The sequence below is a fragment of the Sinocyclocheilus anshuiensis genome, unplaced genomic scaffold (genome assembly GCF_001515605.1).
Source record: "Sinocyclocheilus anshuiensis isolate Anshui unplaced genomic scaffold, SAMN03320099.WGS_v1.1 scaffold124, whole genome shotgun sequence".
Taxonomy (NCBI): domain Eukaryota; kingdom Metazoa; phylum Chordata; class Actinopteri; order Cypriniformes; family Cyprinidae; genus Sinocyclocheilus; species Sinocyclocheilus anshuiensis.
In genome coordinates, this window is record NW_015554082.1 from 649,146 (window position 1) to 663,876 (window position 14,731).

A 14,731-nucleotide genomic window follows, 5' to 3' on the forward strand; every position below is an offset into this window, starting at 1 on the left:
TACCTTTCACTTAATTCTTTAGGCACTGCAGGCACACACACACAATTTAACACCGGTTGCAGCTCTTATACATTACTTGTCAACATTTTTATGTGTATGCAGCTGCTTTTCAAAAGTTTGCATAGCAAGCGCAGAATTGACAGAACAATAGAGAAGAGTGTATGTTCTGGGCCTGTGTGGAGCTCTGGTCTGTTTTAGGGTGTGTGCTTCCTAACATAACTAGTTCCTTTTGAATTGTTTACGAGAAAACGGCCAACAGGTTTTCGGTTATTAAACAATTTTTTTTCTCTCTCATGCTTAGATATTGCCATTTCTTAGATATTGATTTGTGTAATTTGTCCTAATGTGTTATTTTAAAGATTAGCATTATTTGTTTCAAGTTTTTTATTTATTTATTTTTTATTTTAAAGCTTTAGCTTTTTTATTTATATTTTTATTATTATATTTTGCTTTTTTCATGTTTTTATTAACCACAAACTTGGTCATCTTTTGCGTTAAGCTCATAAGTGTTGTTTTATCGGTGGCTATTTCTTAACAGAATTACTTTTTTTACATTTTTTTTTTGTTGTTTTTTTTTATATATCAGCATTTTTTTCAGTTCAAAGTTTTTTTAGCCTTTATTTTATATAATATAGGATTTATTTATTTACCTTTTTAATGTTTTTTATGCATGTTTAAGTGTTGTTTTATTGGTGGCTATTGCTTACATTTATTTTCAGACTTTTGCACATACTTGTGCATGCTGCATATCAACATGCTTTACATCCTCACAATATTACTGGAACACTATCAAAGCTGTTATTTTGGGAAAATAGTCTGTATCTCTCTGCATCCAAAATTAAAAGCTTCTCGCAGTCTGGACAGCTTATAGGCTTTATTTAAGCATTGCATTACATCATCAGTCCTCCGTTACTCGCTTCCCACTGCAAAACAATAGAGAAATGTTGCGGTTGGGCCTCTTCACTGATACTATCTTTGTTAATTCCACACACATCCGTGCATCTGTGATTTCACGGTACTGGTTGTGTGGAATTCCTAATCGATTTTCGAGTCAAAACATTTAAGATGTTTCTTTTTAATATAAGTTGAGAAAGCAGGAAGTGTCTGAGTCATGGAGGTTTACTCCATGTCTGATCGTTCACACGCTCCCACAGCACACGCCTGCGGCCAGAGAAGCTGTCCCGGCATCACACTCAGCTCATCAAAGGCAGGGCCGTGTCAGACACACACACCCGAATACACAAAAAAGAATACTCAAGCATGTCAAAGGATAGGATATATACACGGATACACACAAGCTCTGGCACATCCTAAGAAAGGTAGACACACTTTGTCAAACGAAACACAAGCACATCAGATGAAAGGGTATAGACATGCATGTTAGCAATATGCCAGCACTTTTTCCAAACACAAAAAGAACAGAGATATGCACACAAAGAACGTACGAGAGAGAAGAGGCACAGGTACAGACACATAGTTGCCCTACAGAAAGCATATAATCATTACTTTTTTTTCAAAGAATGGTCTGATCTTAAAGGAGTAGTTCACCCAAAAATAAAAATAAATTAGTTATTTTTTCACCCTCTTGTTGTTCCAAACCTGTTGGAGAGTTTGTATTCATTGGAAAACAAAAGGAGGTATTTTGAAATCTCTCTCTCTCTCTCTCTCTCTCTCTCTCTCTCCCTCTCTCTATGTCTTTTTCCTCTCTCCACACAATGAAAGACAGTGGGATCCAGTGTTTTTGGACCTCTTTCGTTGTACAGACAATAACAGCTTAAACTTTCTTTAAAATGTCTTCTTTTGTGTACCACAGAACCACAGAAGAAATAAAATCATAAAGGTTTAAAATGACATTATAGGGTGAGTAAATGACAGAATTTTAATTTTTATGTGAACTATCCCTTTAACTAAAGGCAGTGACACATGTGAAGTCACACCTCCACACCCATAATCCTCACATATATTCTCTCCAACAATTCAAGCTCACCCCATATGATGTTTGCTCACTCTTTAAAAAAAAAAAAACCTCCAGCTCAGTCAGTGGGTCCTGCACATATAATGACTGGAGGATCTACAGAGTCATTCTGGGTCAGTACCAGCTGGCCTGTGCACATTTTCCCCAATTGCATTAGCATGATTTAATAGACAACAGAGAGATGCATTTCAGAACCTATTGAATGAGGCATCCTGCTCTTAAATAACTTTGTTATTCTTGTGCAAGAGTGTAGCTTTGTACTTGACCAGTATGAGTTTCCAATGGCTGGTGCCAATACTGGTATCTAGAGAAAGCATGGTGGCTAATAGCTGATATAATGCTGTTATAGGCCTGTAATTCTAAAGTTTTATGGGAAAAAGAAAAGGAAATGGAAAGTTCATCGAATGACATGGCTGTCAGTGGATTTTGGAACTGACACATAACCTTTACATTAATTAGCCATGTGGACACCTGTTTTTGGACAGTGCCAATAATCATCTCAAAATAGCCAAATGTCAGCTGATTAACTGGCCTGTCCAATATTGTTCTATCTCTTCTATGGAAATACTTTTGTAATTGTTATAATGCTGATTTGTAATGGGATATTAAAATATAATATTGTGGAAAAAAGAGAATTATGAAGTAAATGTTTTATTACTTGATGTGCAAATATGAAAATGGTCATATTTCTTTAAATTCTGAATGTGTTGCAGGTCAGTCGGTGTTGCTTTTCGTGGAGGACGAAGTAAGCGCGAGAATGTGCGAGGTCATCTCAGCCCGACCTTGCGCTTAAATCGCTTCAATCTGATTGGACAATCTGTGCTTTTGCAAAGATGGGGTGGTAACAACATAGCAGTTCAGTTCATCAATATATAGACTAGCCTACTCATGCAGCGACGACGGCAGCGAACATAAAAAACTGGCTTGTTGACCAGTAATATCTGGTCATAACATGCAGGCTAATTTGGAAAATACGAGCAAATTTAAACATGTACCCTACTACAACCTAATATAGGCATAAATGGGCATGTTTGTAATTTTCTAAACAGATTTGAGGGAGGCCTGTTACGGATAATTTGAACATCTTTGCTTCACCAACATGTTATATTAAATATATTTAATTTTCGAAAGGAAAACGGTTGTTGCTAATATTAGGTAAACATTTCAGTTGTTCCATCCATTCACACGACTGTAGATTAGAATTTAAATTGTGAGCGTAGGCCTACTCCAGAATTATTATTACACCTTGATGGATTTCAGAAAGTATGAGGGATTTAACGAAATTTGTGAAGGCATTTAAAATTAGTTTTGGTGTTATTGGGTGCAGCTGTTAGTCATATATCAAAATGAAATACTGAAGAATGTTAAATATGGTTTCCCTAAATACTGCAAACTCAATATGAAATATGCATTTAAAATATAGGTCTACCACTGAATTATAGATTGCTGTAACACAAAAATGTAAATAAGAGACCATTGCACAGTTTGAATAACAAAATTACCCATTATTATGGAAATCAGAAGTGATATCAGTCATAGCAGTATTATCTATTACAGTAGTCAGAAAATACAAAGTATATCGGGTGGAATATTTGGGTAGTACAGCGGCCGCTGAAGAAGATGTTTGGTTCCGCTATAAATATTTTAAATAGCCTACATTCGAAAATACAGCGTGATTAAGAGTTAGGCCTACGGTAATTTTCAAAAGAAAAATATAGGCATTACATTAAATTATTTCAGATTTAAACGTAGCGTAGGCTACTTTTCAGCTTCAACATTATAATGTCAAGTTGACAGATTAACATAACTCTGCCAGTGCCATTTCAGACAACAAGCAATTCAAGATGCGATCAAAGAAATATTCCGCGTCAGGGAATAGGTGATTAAATTTTAAAATATATTTTCCAAAAGAGAAACGACTAAAGTTGTCCAAGTAGCGTATTTGGTGTCGGCACATAAAAGAACCAAGAGCACGGCAAGACTGTGGCACTGTTTAGTGAAGCATATGAAGAAAACCCAAGTTAGCCTGCATATGAATGCAAACTTGGCGCTTCTCTTCGTCATGCAAGGACATGTTTGTAGTTTTCCGCTGATAATGCGCATTAAAATGCCTTACCTTTATGCAGTCTTCTAGAGAATAGAGGAAACAGCTTTCTCGGCTGTGTTTAGGCCGACTGAAGGGTTCCTCTCTGGATCTGCTCTGTATTGCTCCCGTGGGCCCCCCGCTCACAGTGTTTATTGAGATGTGTATTGAGACCCCAGACCGTCATGTTGCTGGGAATGAATAATTTAGGCCTGGTTAGATTAAGAGCTCTTCACTGAGAGAATCAGGAATGTGTACACCTGAAAATGGGTGATTTATGATCTGTAGATTTTAAACAAGCGTTTGTTGTTTTAACGTAGACGCTTTAAATAGCATAGGAGTTTTACTTTTCATTCAACTGCAATACTTATTTTCAATATCTTTAATAGTAGCATTCAGTTTTACAATTTCCTCCAGTCCACCCTTGTTCTGTCTGCCTCATTAATCATCACTATATGAGAGCATTCATGTTAAACAGTTCGCTTGTGTTGTACCCACAGTAAATGTTCAGTCACTGTGATCTGTACGCGCTGTGACATGACTTTCATGGATAGAAACACACTCTCTCACACACGCCTGTCTGTTGCATACCTCTCTTTGTTTTGATTGCTCTTCTATAAATGAGATTGGCTGTGCCATAGAGGTCTTTTATCGGCTATACATGCATCAGTGCAGTTAATGATGGTCAGCAGACAAGGCCAAACAATGTAAATATTTCCCGAGAAAGAGAATAAGTGCTTTTTAAATTGGAATTAAATAACCTCGCGAGTCAATATACAATAGCAGTTATATTGTATTAGGGGCACGAGACATCTTCCTTAATCCTCTTTCCACTCTTTAGCATACAGTAATTTGACGCTGCGAGCTTTTCTTTGTTTACAAACAGCCAGTCAATTGACACTCAGTGTCGCGATTACTTCTAATTATACGCGCCAGGCTACTGTGAGTCTGATAAAAAAAAAATGTTTTGTTTGCGCAGTGGGATGGCAATTTATATGTTATTATAAGTAATCCATAATTCATATGAGATATGAGCCTTGTTTTCGACTTAATCACGATCAGATGAGTTTAATACTGGACCATCGTGTATCACATCATATTTATTATAATTTTTTTTTAAAGGAGTTCAGCTGGCAGATGGCTCAGTGATGTGTGGTCCAGCCTGCCCCGATCTTATTGCAATGTTATTTCAAGCATCGGTGATCACTGGAGGCCCAGCCTCCAGTCCAGTCAGTCTTGTATATTCGACTCCTAATCTGCTCGGGACATCTCGCCCTCTTCACCGGACTTCTCATGTCACGTTGATGTGTATTAGATACGTTTTCCTTCCCTCTCTCTCTATAAACCTTAGAATGCTACAAAGCAACAAATGTGTGCTACATACATGAGCGTGCAATAATTGTGAAGAAAACGTTTTGAAATGTTTTAGAACAATATATTTACTTCCATTAAATAAAACACAATCGTTTATTTTTGGGATGTTGAAAAACGAAACAAAAATTCCGTACCAAATATTATACACAGAGCAAAAACCAAGTTCATTTCTCAGAAACATTTGCGTATTATTACCAAGGGTTGCTATTCTAAATCTATATTCACACAGACATTTAATAATAAATTTATGATATCACACACGACTGGTGCGTTTAGTATGTACATTCCCTTGATCGCAAGCAAGACATGATTCCTGTACGTTTTCCACATGCTGTGTTAAACTGAATTCTCGAAAATGCTTAAGAGTTAGAGCTTTCGCCTCTACAAATTGGAGATGATATTAAGATATATGTATAGCCTATATACAACCGTTCAGTCAATTACTGTCCAAAAGTTGAAACGTCAAAATAAATGAGCTTTTTTTTATTTTTATTCTGGTATCCTAAACTCTTCACTGGCTAGTGTGCACTTGCTAGTGTAGAGAACAAATCTTATTAGAAATGGCGCGTTTGCCTTCCGTTCCCGCTTGACATTCCATCACAGGATTGGACGCATTTCAGTGGTTTATTCTTCTAGTGCCCTTGAAACAAAAAGTGTAGTCTCTCGTTCCTGGGATTCGGGATTGTAAATTCTACAATCGTCTCTTACACCGGTCTATCCACTGCGTACTGGCAAGCGCTGAGATTGGAGACCGGATTCTGCACGCTCGCGTATCCAAAACTCGAGTGCTGCTTGGCTTTCAGTCTCAGACTGGCAAGACTGGAGTTACAAGTGTCCCGGTAAACATACGGAGGTGTCGGTGGGGCGTAAGGGCACGCCGGCGTGGGAACCCCCGAATTTAGAGAGGGGTTGCCGAGGTTGTTCAAGTTATTGAGGCTGTTTAAACTTGATCCGGGCACGCCGGTGACAGCAGACGGAACCATACTGGAGGACATGCTCATTGAAGAGATGGAGCTAGGTGGGGAGAACATGGCCTGAGAAGACAGCGGATTGACGTTCATGGAATTGAAAAAGGGGAAGCTTTTGGTAGACAGAGAGGCCGACGTGAGCCCCTTTGCAGCCCAGTTGTTGTACGTGTAGCTGGGATACATGTCATCGTAGGGCTGCATAAGTCCGTTGAATTGAGGGCCGAAACCGTTTTTACACAGCTCTGCCTGTTGGTTCCTCTCCCTTTTTCTCCACTTTGCCCGTCGATTCTTGAACCACACCTGCAACAAATGCAGAGCATAATTTAGATTCCTTATTAGACTACATAATTCATTATTTTCTGACACAATGGGAACAATTAAACGGACGATTATAAGTTTTCAGAATTGCTGTCACCGCAGCTGTTTTTGGTAGATAAATGATATGGGTGGTGGTGGTGTCAAACTCAGTTAGGATCCCTAATTAAATCGCTTTTTATCAGTCACCCGGAATCTTGTCTGATCCCGGGAATCCCAATACACATCCAGTCTCCAGTCTTAAAGCGGTCAATGGGCCGCCCGACGCTTCAAATGTGTATTCTCCCTAAGCAGGCGGAGACACACTAACCTTATGTATATACAACACGAGAATGACAGTCACAAAATACAAGCTTTACACCTCTTTAAAGGCGACTGCGTGACTCCATTAAGGTCTGTCATCGCTAGGGCGTCACTTGTGTTGATTGCATACAATTTGACGCACCCATAATTAGCCTCTAACCAAACAGTGACAGATTTATATTTAAATGATGAAATAAAGTCATATTTAGCATGTAACCTAAATTAACATAACGCGATTTTAGATAGTAGCCTATAGCACGAAGCGCCCGTATAATAATAGTTAGGCTAAAAGAGTCTTTATAACCTATATAGGCTATATATGAACAAAATAGTTCAAATAAGTAGCCTACTATAACTGTAAAACAGTACTAATAAGTTAATTATAATTATATTATTATATAATGAATAACCTAATAATCATTCATTTGTAATAATTTTAAGTAGGCCTATTATAAGCGTTTTACACAATTGTATCACTTTTTATTTAGCCTATATTTAAAACATCGAATTTGAACCTTGAATTGTGGATTTGTTTCCAAAATAAATAGGGCTTTATCACATATTATTATAATGTTATTTCATTTATCAAACTTACTCTGACTCTGGGCTCTGTTAAATTAGTCCAAACAGCGATCTCCTCTCTGGTGGACATGTCCGGATAGCGATTCCGCTGAAAAGTGGACTCCAGTTCTTGGAGCTGTTGGCTAGTAAAATGCGTTCGTTGCCGCCTCTGTCTCTTCTTTTTCGATGGGTCATCAGTCGAATCTTCGTTTTTACCCTGTCCTTTCTCTTTCTCTGCAATGCAAAGTAATTCAGTATTTTAAAATAAATGTTTAATCCAAGAGGAACAGTTTTTAAGCTTCAGGCTCTGTTTTGACACATTGGAGAAGTCTGTGTGGGGGTGATAAATCTAATTCCGTTTTATTGAATTGAAAATATTTGACATCATAGAAACAAGTAGGTTCCCTGGTAACAACGTAACGGGCTAAATTAATTAATGAACTTGCCTAAATTTATGAACACTAATGTTCAACAATAATTTCTTGCAAAGCTAACACTACCTGTAAAAATTCAAGCGCAAATGTTATAAATTCAAGGTTAAAAAATATTTTAACCACAATGAACGCATCATGTCTTTATCATCATACGAAAAAAAGAACGTTAGCGGTAGAGAATGTTTGCATTATTCCATACAAATCGCAATGCCGCAGTGTAAACATTTGTGAGAAGCCCACATTTTCACACACAATTTAAGTAAATAAAGCCCTGTCAAAGGGCATGACTTATGTAGCCGACTTCAATAGCCCTATGAATCAACTAACTGCCAGCTCCATGTCTTTATATATTTGCATGCCTCACACTGTAACCTACTGTTTTCAAATTGAGGGAGAAGTTTTAAACGGTTTTTTTTCACAGGCATAGGCTACCTCATGATATAGCCTACCTAATATTAATGATATACATAATGATACAGCCTACCTAATGGTAACTGACACCAAACCCGAAAACATTCCAATTAAATATCTCTTCAGAGGACCAGGGCTTACCTACGGACTCTGGACTGGAGGTGTCTGAAACCGTGTGAACCTCCAGCCTGTGTTTAGAGTCCACAGACCGCTGGAGCGGTTGCAGACTAGAGGCCATCGTAAGCGGCGTGTGTTTGGTCCCGGTAATGTGGTGATGGTGGTCCAAACTTAACGGATCCTTCATAGAGGTCATGGATAACACAAGCGATGTACGGACGGTTCGCAAGCAGATATAACGTCCTCAGCGAAGGTCACAAATATAGAAGAAAAATAAATAAATAAAAGAAATGAATGTGTCCAGTAGTGAAGTATCGGCAAGCGTTGTCAGTGCTCCTTTCTCACTTAAACCACTCAAAGCGACACTCCTCAAACGGCTGTTATCGTAATAAAATAAACCCAGTGCTGAAGAAAGTTTAAGGTTTTTTTTTCTCGTTTCGACTGGGTAAAAGATATCTCGGTTTCAGCCAAGAGCTACAAGGAGAGCCAGAGTGACAGGGACAGGTATGTGATATTATATCCACTTGCATACACGCACACCCTCCTACACATCACAGCGCTCGCTCTTCATTTCAGCTGTCCTTCTCTCCGTCCAACCGAGCTGCTCTATGCGTCCTGACGTCACACAGACTCCGCCCACAATCTGACGGAACATTACAGCCTATACTTGACAGATTTTATGGCCAACCGACTAAAAAACGGCCCAAAGAAATTAGAAAATGCAGCTTTTTTTTTTCCCTTTAAAGAGCATGTAAATAGAGGCTGTGCATTCCACTGTGGCTTCCGAGAAAGCAAAATGGGTTAAAGAAATTTCTCATAGCCTAGCACACCTGAACATTTTTCTGTGCAGGTATTTTAAAAACAGCGTTTTATTAACATTTGAACTCAAACACAGATTTCTGTCAAAGTCAAATAAGCTCAGCAAATGGCACAACTAAATACGAAAACGTATAATGGCGCTCTCGAAGATGCTCATTTTTGAATGAAAGTTCCGCTTTTGTCACGTTAATTGGATGATTCTTCGCAACAATGAGTTGACCGCGTTACGAATTCATTTGTAACAAATAAGCTCAGTCTTAGACTGTTAGGTAATGCATTCCTATTATAAACAATAGGCCTAACTGTAGGCCTATAGAAGAAACAGGAAAAAAATCTGAAAAATATTTATTTTTGAGTGTATTCCTGCTTAGTTTTGCAATTTAATTTAGGGACTGAAAGCACTTTGGCGAGGTACAGTTGTGCGCCTCGTGCCCGTGATTATTTCGGGGGAGAGAGCACCCACTTTGCTTTTCTGAGTATGCTACGTTTAATCTGATAAGGCGCTTATTTGCTTAAGAATTTTAAATGGGCATCTTTAATGACTCCAGGCTCCTTCACCTTGTTGTCTAAAATTCCTTCAAAACATTGCAATAATTTACATACGTTTAATAACTGCATTGTTATTTTTAAATAAAAACAATTTATTAGCCCTAATTAATTTCAAATGAGCCTATTTATAATTTGTATTTATTATTTATTATCATTTAAAGTTTTTTAAATAGATTAGTTACATTATAAAATAACAGGGGAGAAAAATGCTTTAGTTGGATTTCTTTTAGAGTTCTGATGATATTTTAGTTGTCATTCAGATAAAAATACCACAGTAAATGGGTAATATATAAAAAAGAAACAAAAAAAAGAAGAAGAAGCGGCCAACCCGATTTCATTGTTGGAAGCAGCTGATTGCAGCTAACTCAATAAGTGAGGAAATTAGTGTAACTAAATTACATTTTTTGCTTCCCTGCTTGTCCTGAGAAATCACCTGAAATGTCAAACACACCAAGGGGGAAAAAAACGGAGAAAAGAGAAAAGGCAGCCAGGTGCTTATGAAAATGACCCGACCATCTCCATCTCTGACTTTGATTCAGCTCACGCTCTTGCACTGGATATTAATTTATGGCATAATATATGATCCTGGAACCGACAAATCTTGTATGTACAGGTCTTTTTGTATGAGAATGTGACCTCGCGTTCAATGCATTTGCGCCCAGACAAGGCACGATATTAAAGATCATGTTTCGGTCTGTTTTCTCATACTTGCCATTCAATTTTATTTTATTTATTTTGAAAATAAAATATATATGAATATATATATTAAATATACAAACTATTAAATTAATGTCATGATTATTCTAGACCTCAGACAGACTAACATGTAATATGAATATGTTTTACGCGCAGAAATATTAATTGTGCGCATCAAAATTCCATATAGGCAAAAGTTGCAGAGCTCGATTCTTGTTAAACGCACTGATAGATGTGGACTAGATTATTGCTCTGTATTTATTTTGGACCCTCAAAATGCTTCAGAGCCCTCTCACTGCCTGCTGTGGATTATTGGCCATGGCGCACCACAGAGCCATTAATTACCAATTCAGTCAATATAAGGGAGACGACAAAGCCTTTTCCATAGGATTAAGAGGACATTAGATTCTTCCATTAGTATATTCCTCCTCACGAGGAGGCTTTCATTACACATTTACTTTTCCCCTGAGTCTATCTAACAAGCGCTGCATATATTACTGCAGAGGAGACGAGATTGTTGGTAATCAAGTCGCTCCAATGTCTTTTCCCTCTTACGTTGCTGTTTGCATTTCATGCTCACTTTTTCCTTTTATCTCTTATCTACTATAGGCTATCTGTATTGGTTCATAGCCAATATTAAATGACAATGGGAAATGGGATATAATGAAAGACGGACTAGGCTAATGTGGCTAAACAAGTGCTATTATTTGTTCTTAGTTTGCTTTAATTAGCTTAATGAAGATGCCAGATGATATGGAGATCGGCCACACATTCTTGTATCCTGCACAGTTGTTCCCTTTTTTGTCCTTAGAAAATTGTCCTTGTGCGCCAAATTATAATTTACTGGAGAAAATGGTAATTTTTTATATTTTTGTGCTTCTACCTTCTACAGTCTATCATACTGAATTATAATTTAAACTATATCTCATTTTTATTTTAATTGCCACGGTTTTACATCTTTTCATTGACGACGCACGTGATCACTTAACCACAAATAGGCTACATTTTATCACCAGGCATTTTGAACTATCGCATCAGTATTTTATTTGAACAAATTCAAGATATTTTAGAGATCATAAACCTCTAAAATCACACAGACTTTGCTTTAAAACTCTAAATTCCTCTAAATGAGCTGCTAGGGGGTATTATTTATCCATGTATGATCCTGTCCTACCACCAGATGTCCATCTTTGACTATAAACGTCTAATGGTTCCGCTTTCCTTATAACCAGTCATACGTCAAACACCAAAGGTAGTTTACAAACGCCCTACTTTTACATAGACCAGTTTTTCTAGCTGCGATTAGTATTTTATGTAGGCCAGGCAACGTTGAGATGTTTGATTAAACCAATCAAGGACATTAATGAATCCAGATCTTCTCTGGAGATGTAAACAAGGAGGGGTGCTTGTCATTCACCAAGATCTTCTTACCTAATTGAGCACACGTTGATGCAAGTTTGCGGCAGTGGGAGTCCATTTGTTAGATTATACGTTGCGCACCTGTGAAAAAAAAGAGAAATGTTTATTTTATGTTTTATTAAAGTGTGTATATTATATGTGTAGGCCAACTTCTGTTTGAGAATGTTTAGTTGGCCGTTTTCACACATGACCGAATGGGCCACTCAGTGATGATATATTTCAAACCCATTGTCATATATTGGATAGTTCCTGTCTGTAATGGGATGTGCACATTCCTCATTTGTTTTGAAATCCCTTAGCGCTTGCTCGAGTCCTTCCTAATTAAGACTCGTGTCTCCAAACGCACATGAAAACAAGGCGCAAAGAGGAAAGACCATGCACCGCGTGTGTGTGTCAGTGAGAGAAAGAGAGCAGTTTGAGCGCTGGAAGTTGAGTGATTCGGTAAAATCAGGGGATTAGTGTCTGATTGAGATGTCTGTCGGTTGGATATTACAAAATTCATTATCGCAGCTCTATACTAACCCGATATGAAGTAACACAGATGGGCCTTTATTAGCCCAGGCTTCAGATGTTTGCTTATGATAATTTCAGTCGGAAATTTGCATGCAATCCTGCTGTTAACCGTTTTCCCTCTCCATTTTTCTCTCTCCGAATGCAACGCTTTACTTTAGCCCCCCCTTATATCACCTGCCTGGCATCTGTTCCTTTAGTCAAAGGCTTGAGACTCTGGAAATTAAATTTGTGTGCGTTTCTTTGTATATGTGTGCCGCGTAATATGCAGTTCGTGTGAGGGCGAAAGTCATTCATCTAAATACGATTTTGAGATGCTAGTATAAAGTTATGAAAATATTCTAATTAATTGTCTAAATTATTTACCAAACAAAGTAGGCCGTGAAATGGCCAATTAAAGTTATTCTTTCGTTATTCGAAGCGCGTACATGGCATCCGTTCCGTTTTGATTTGGGCTACTTATATTGGTAACTTTATTATTATCATTGTCATTATTATTATAGATTTGTCGTTTTTTGTTTTGTATTGTTTTACGCGAATTTAATACAAATGTCATGTCAAATATTTACTCTTACAAGGTAATTTTCAAACAGCAAAAGGTAAGAAACAAAACACTACACATGACATAAGTGCATAAGATTATAACTTGGACTACATCAATGCAAGTTCATCAACAGATGAAAATATGTATGTACAAAACCTGTTTAGATTTGTGTAAACTATTAGTTATTTTTATTTAGTCTATTTATAATTTAGTCTACACAATTACAGCAAAACATACTATTGCTACTGATAATAAGAAGGTATTCTTTGCAATTGTTGTTCTGATGATTAATTGGGGGAACAATGTTTTTCTTTTCTTTATTTTAAACTGGTAACATTGTTAGTAACATAATAGTAAGGATAGTGCTATGATATTCTCAGAGTCTTGCGGGCCTAAAAGGTTTATTAATAAAGTGATTTCAGTGTTGCTTGCGTGTGTGAATCTTTTTTTTTCAGCTAAATGTAATTAAACCTGATTTATTGGTATATAAACGAATAAAATTAAACTACTGTATTAGTTTACAGAAATATTTAACTACAAGACAAGCGCGCCTCATCTTCAAAATTAACTGGCTACCTTGCATTTGCATAAATGTAAATTTAGATCATAAGTAATGATTCAATACTATCTTATTATTCAATATCACTTTATCATACCATCCAATAATTCAATCTTAATTGAATTGCCCGTTTCATCGCAAATGTTAAAACAAAAATTATTATTTTAGGAATGTTGCTACGAGCATTTAAAAAGCACTTAAATACAGTATTTAAAAGGTTGATTGCTAGTTGTGAAAGCAAATTTCGTTAGCACGATTTATTTCTGCTTATGCTAAGCAATAAGATATGTTTTATTGTAAATTACACGCTATAACTATAAAGTTGTCCTAGTCCCGTTTGCCTCACTCATAGTGTTAACGATATATTATAATAAACTGCAAAGTCAAGGTGAGACCTGCCCTTATCATGCCTCTCCATCTAACTGCACTAAAGCTGAAGATCACCCGTGGCTAGCAACCCAGAGGTGGAACGAATTCCTTCACTTGCATTATCTCACATTCAAGCTAGGGTGTCATGTGCACTTACCAGTGGTTGTTGAAAAGCGGCGCTTTGCAGCCGTGCCAATCTTGAATGTCTTTTTCTTTAAAAAAAGATAAATTCCACACCTCTGAACAAGTTTATCTTTGCCCTTGATGTTGTCCGGGTGCATAAACTGTTGCTACCAGGTCCAAAACGAGCGTAACCTCTTCTTCCTCAATGAAAACGATTAGGGATATATCTGGGTTCTTTCAAAGAACGCGACAACAGGCATATGTTACCTTCAACCCAGAGTGTCTTAGCTACAAACTCCTAAGTTGCTTTAGTAGCTCATATTTTCTGCAGAGCCTCCACGACTGCAACTTTTTCCGCAGAAAGACGCAGAGTGGTGCATGTCCCCCTCTCACGAGCTTTGACTGTCAGCGCGTGGGCGTGAGTGAGAGTTTGTGTGTATAAGCGCGTGCGTGTGCATGCGTGCCACAGTGGGTGTGTTTGTATGCACAACCAACACCTCGAGTGTGTGTGAAGGGTGAACTTTGTGATGCGAAACGGTAGGCTAAAGTAGACAACAAATTAGCCATTAAAACATGGTAATACGTTAATTCAACCAGCAAAT

At 37.5% G+C, this 14,731-nt stretch overlaps 1 protein-coding gene and 1 long non-coding RNA gene across 4 annotated transcripts in view; one reads left to right on the plus strand and one right to left on the minus strand.

Annotated features, from left to right (window-relative positions):
• Nucleotides 1-14,731, plus strand: part of LOC107669078 (uncharacterized) — a 103,935-nt gene that overhangs the window by 22,888 nt on the left and 66,316 nt on the right. The gene's annotated exons all lie outside the window — the stretch shown is intronic.
• Nucleotides 5,911-14,526, minus strand: LOC107669076 (pituitary homeobox 2-like). 2 transcript variants are annotated; one of them, XM_016461173.1, is made up of 4 exons: nucleotides 14,164-14,526; nucleotides 12,037-12,105; nucleotides 7,614-7,813; nucleotides 5,911-6,700 (listed from the first exon to the last, which is right to left on the minus strand). In XM_016461173.1, exons 2-4 carry the CDS (start codon nucleotides 12,080-12,082, stop codon nucleotides 6,137-6,139), a joined length of 810 nt encoding a protein of 269 aa, XP_016316659.1. In that variant the 5' UTR covers nucleotides 12,083-12,105; nucleotides 14,164-14,526; the 3' UTR covers nucleotides 5,911-6,136. The 2 variants fall into 2 exon arrangements, with proteins under 2 accessions (XP_016316659.1, XP_016316658.1); XM_016461172.1 differs by lacking the exons at nucleotides 12,037-12,105; nucleotides 14,164-14,526 and adding an exon at nucleotides 8,566-9,175.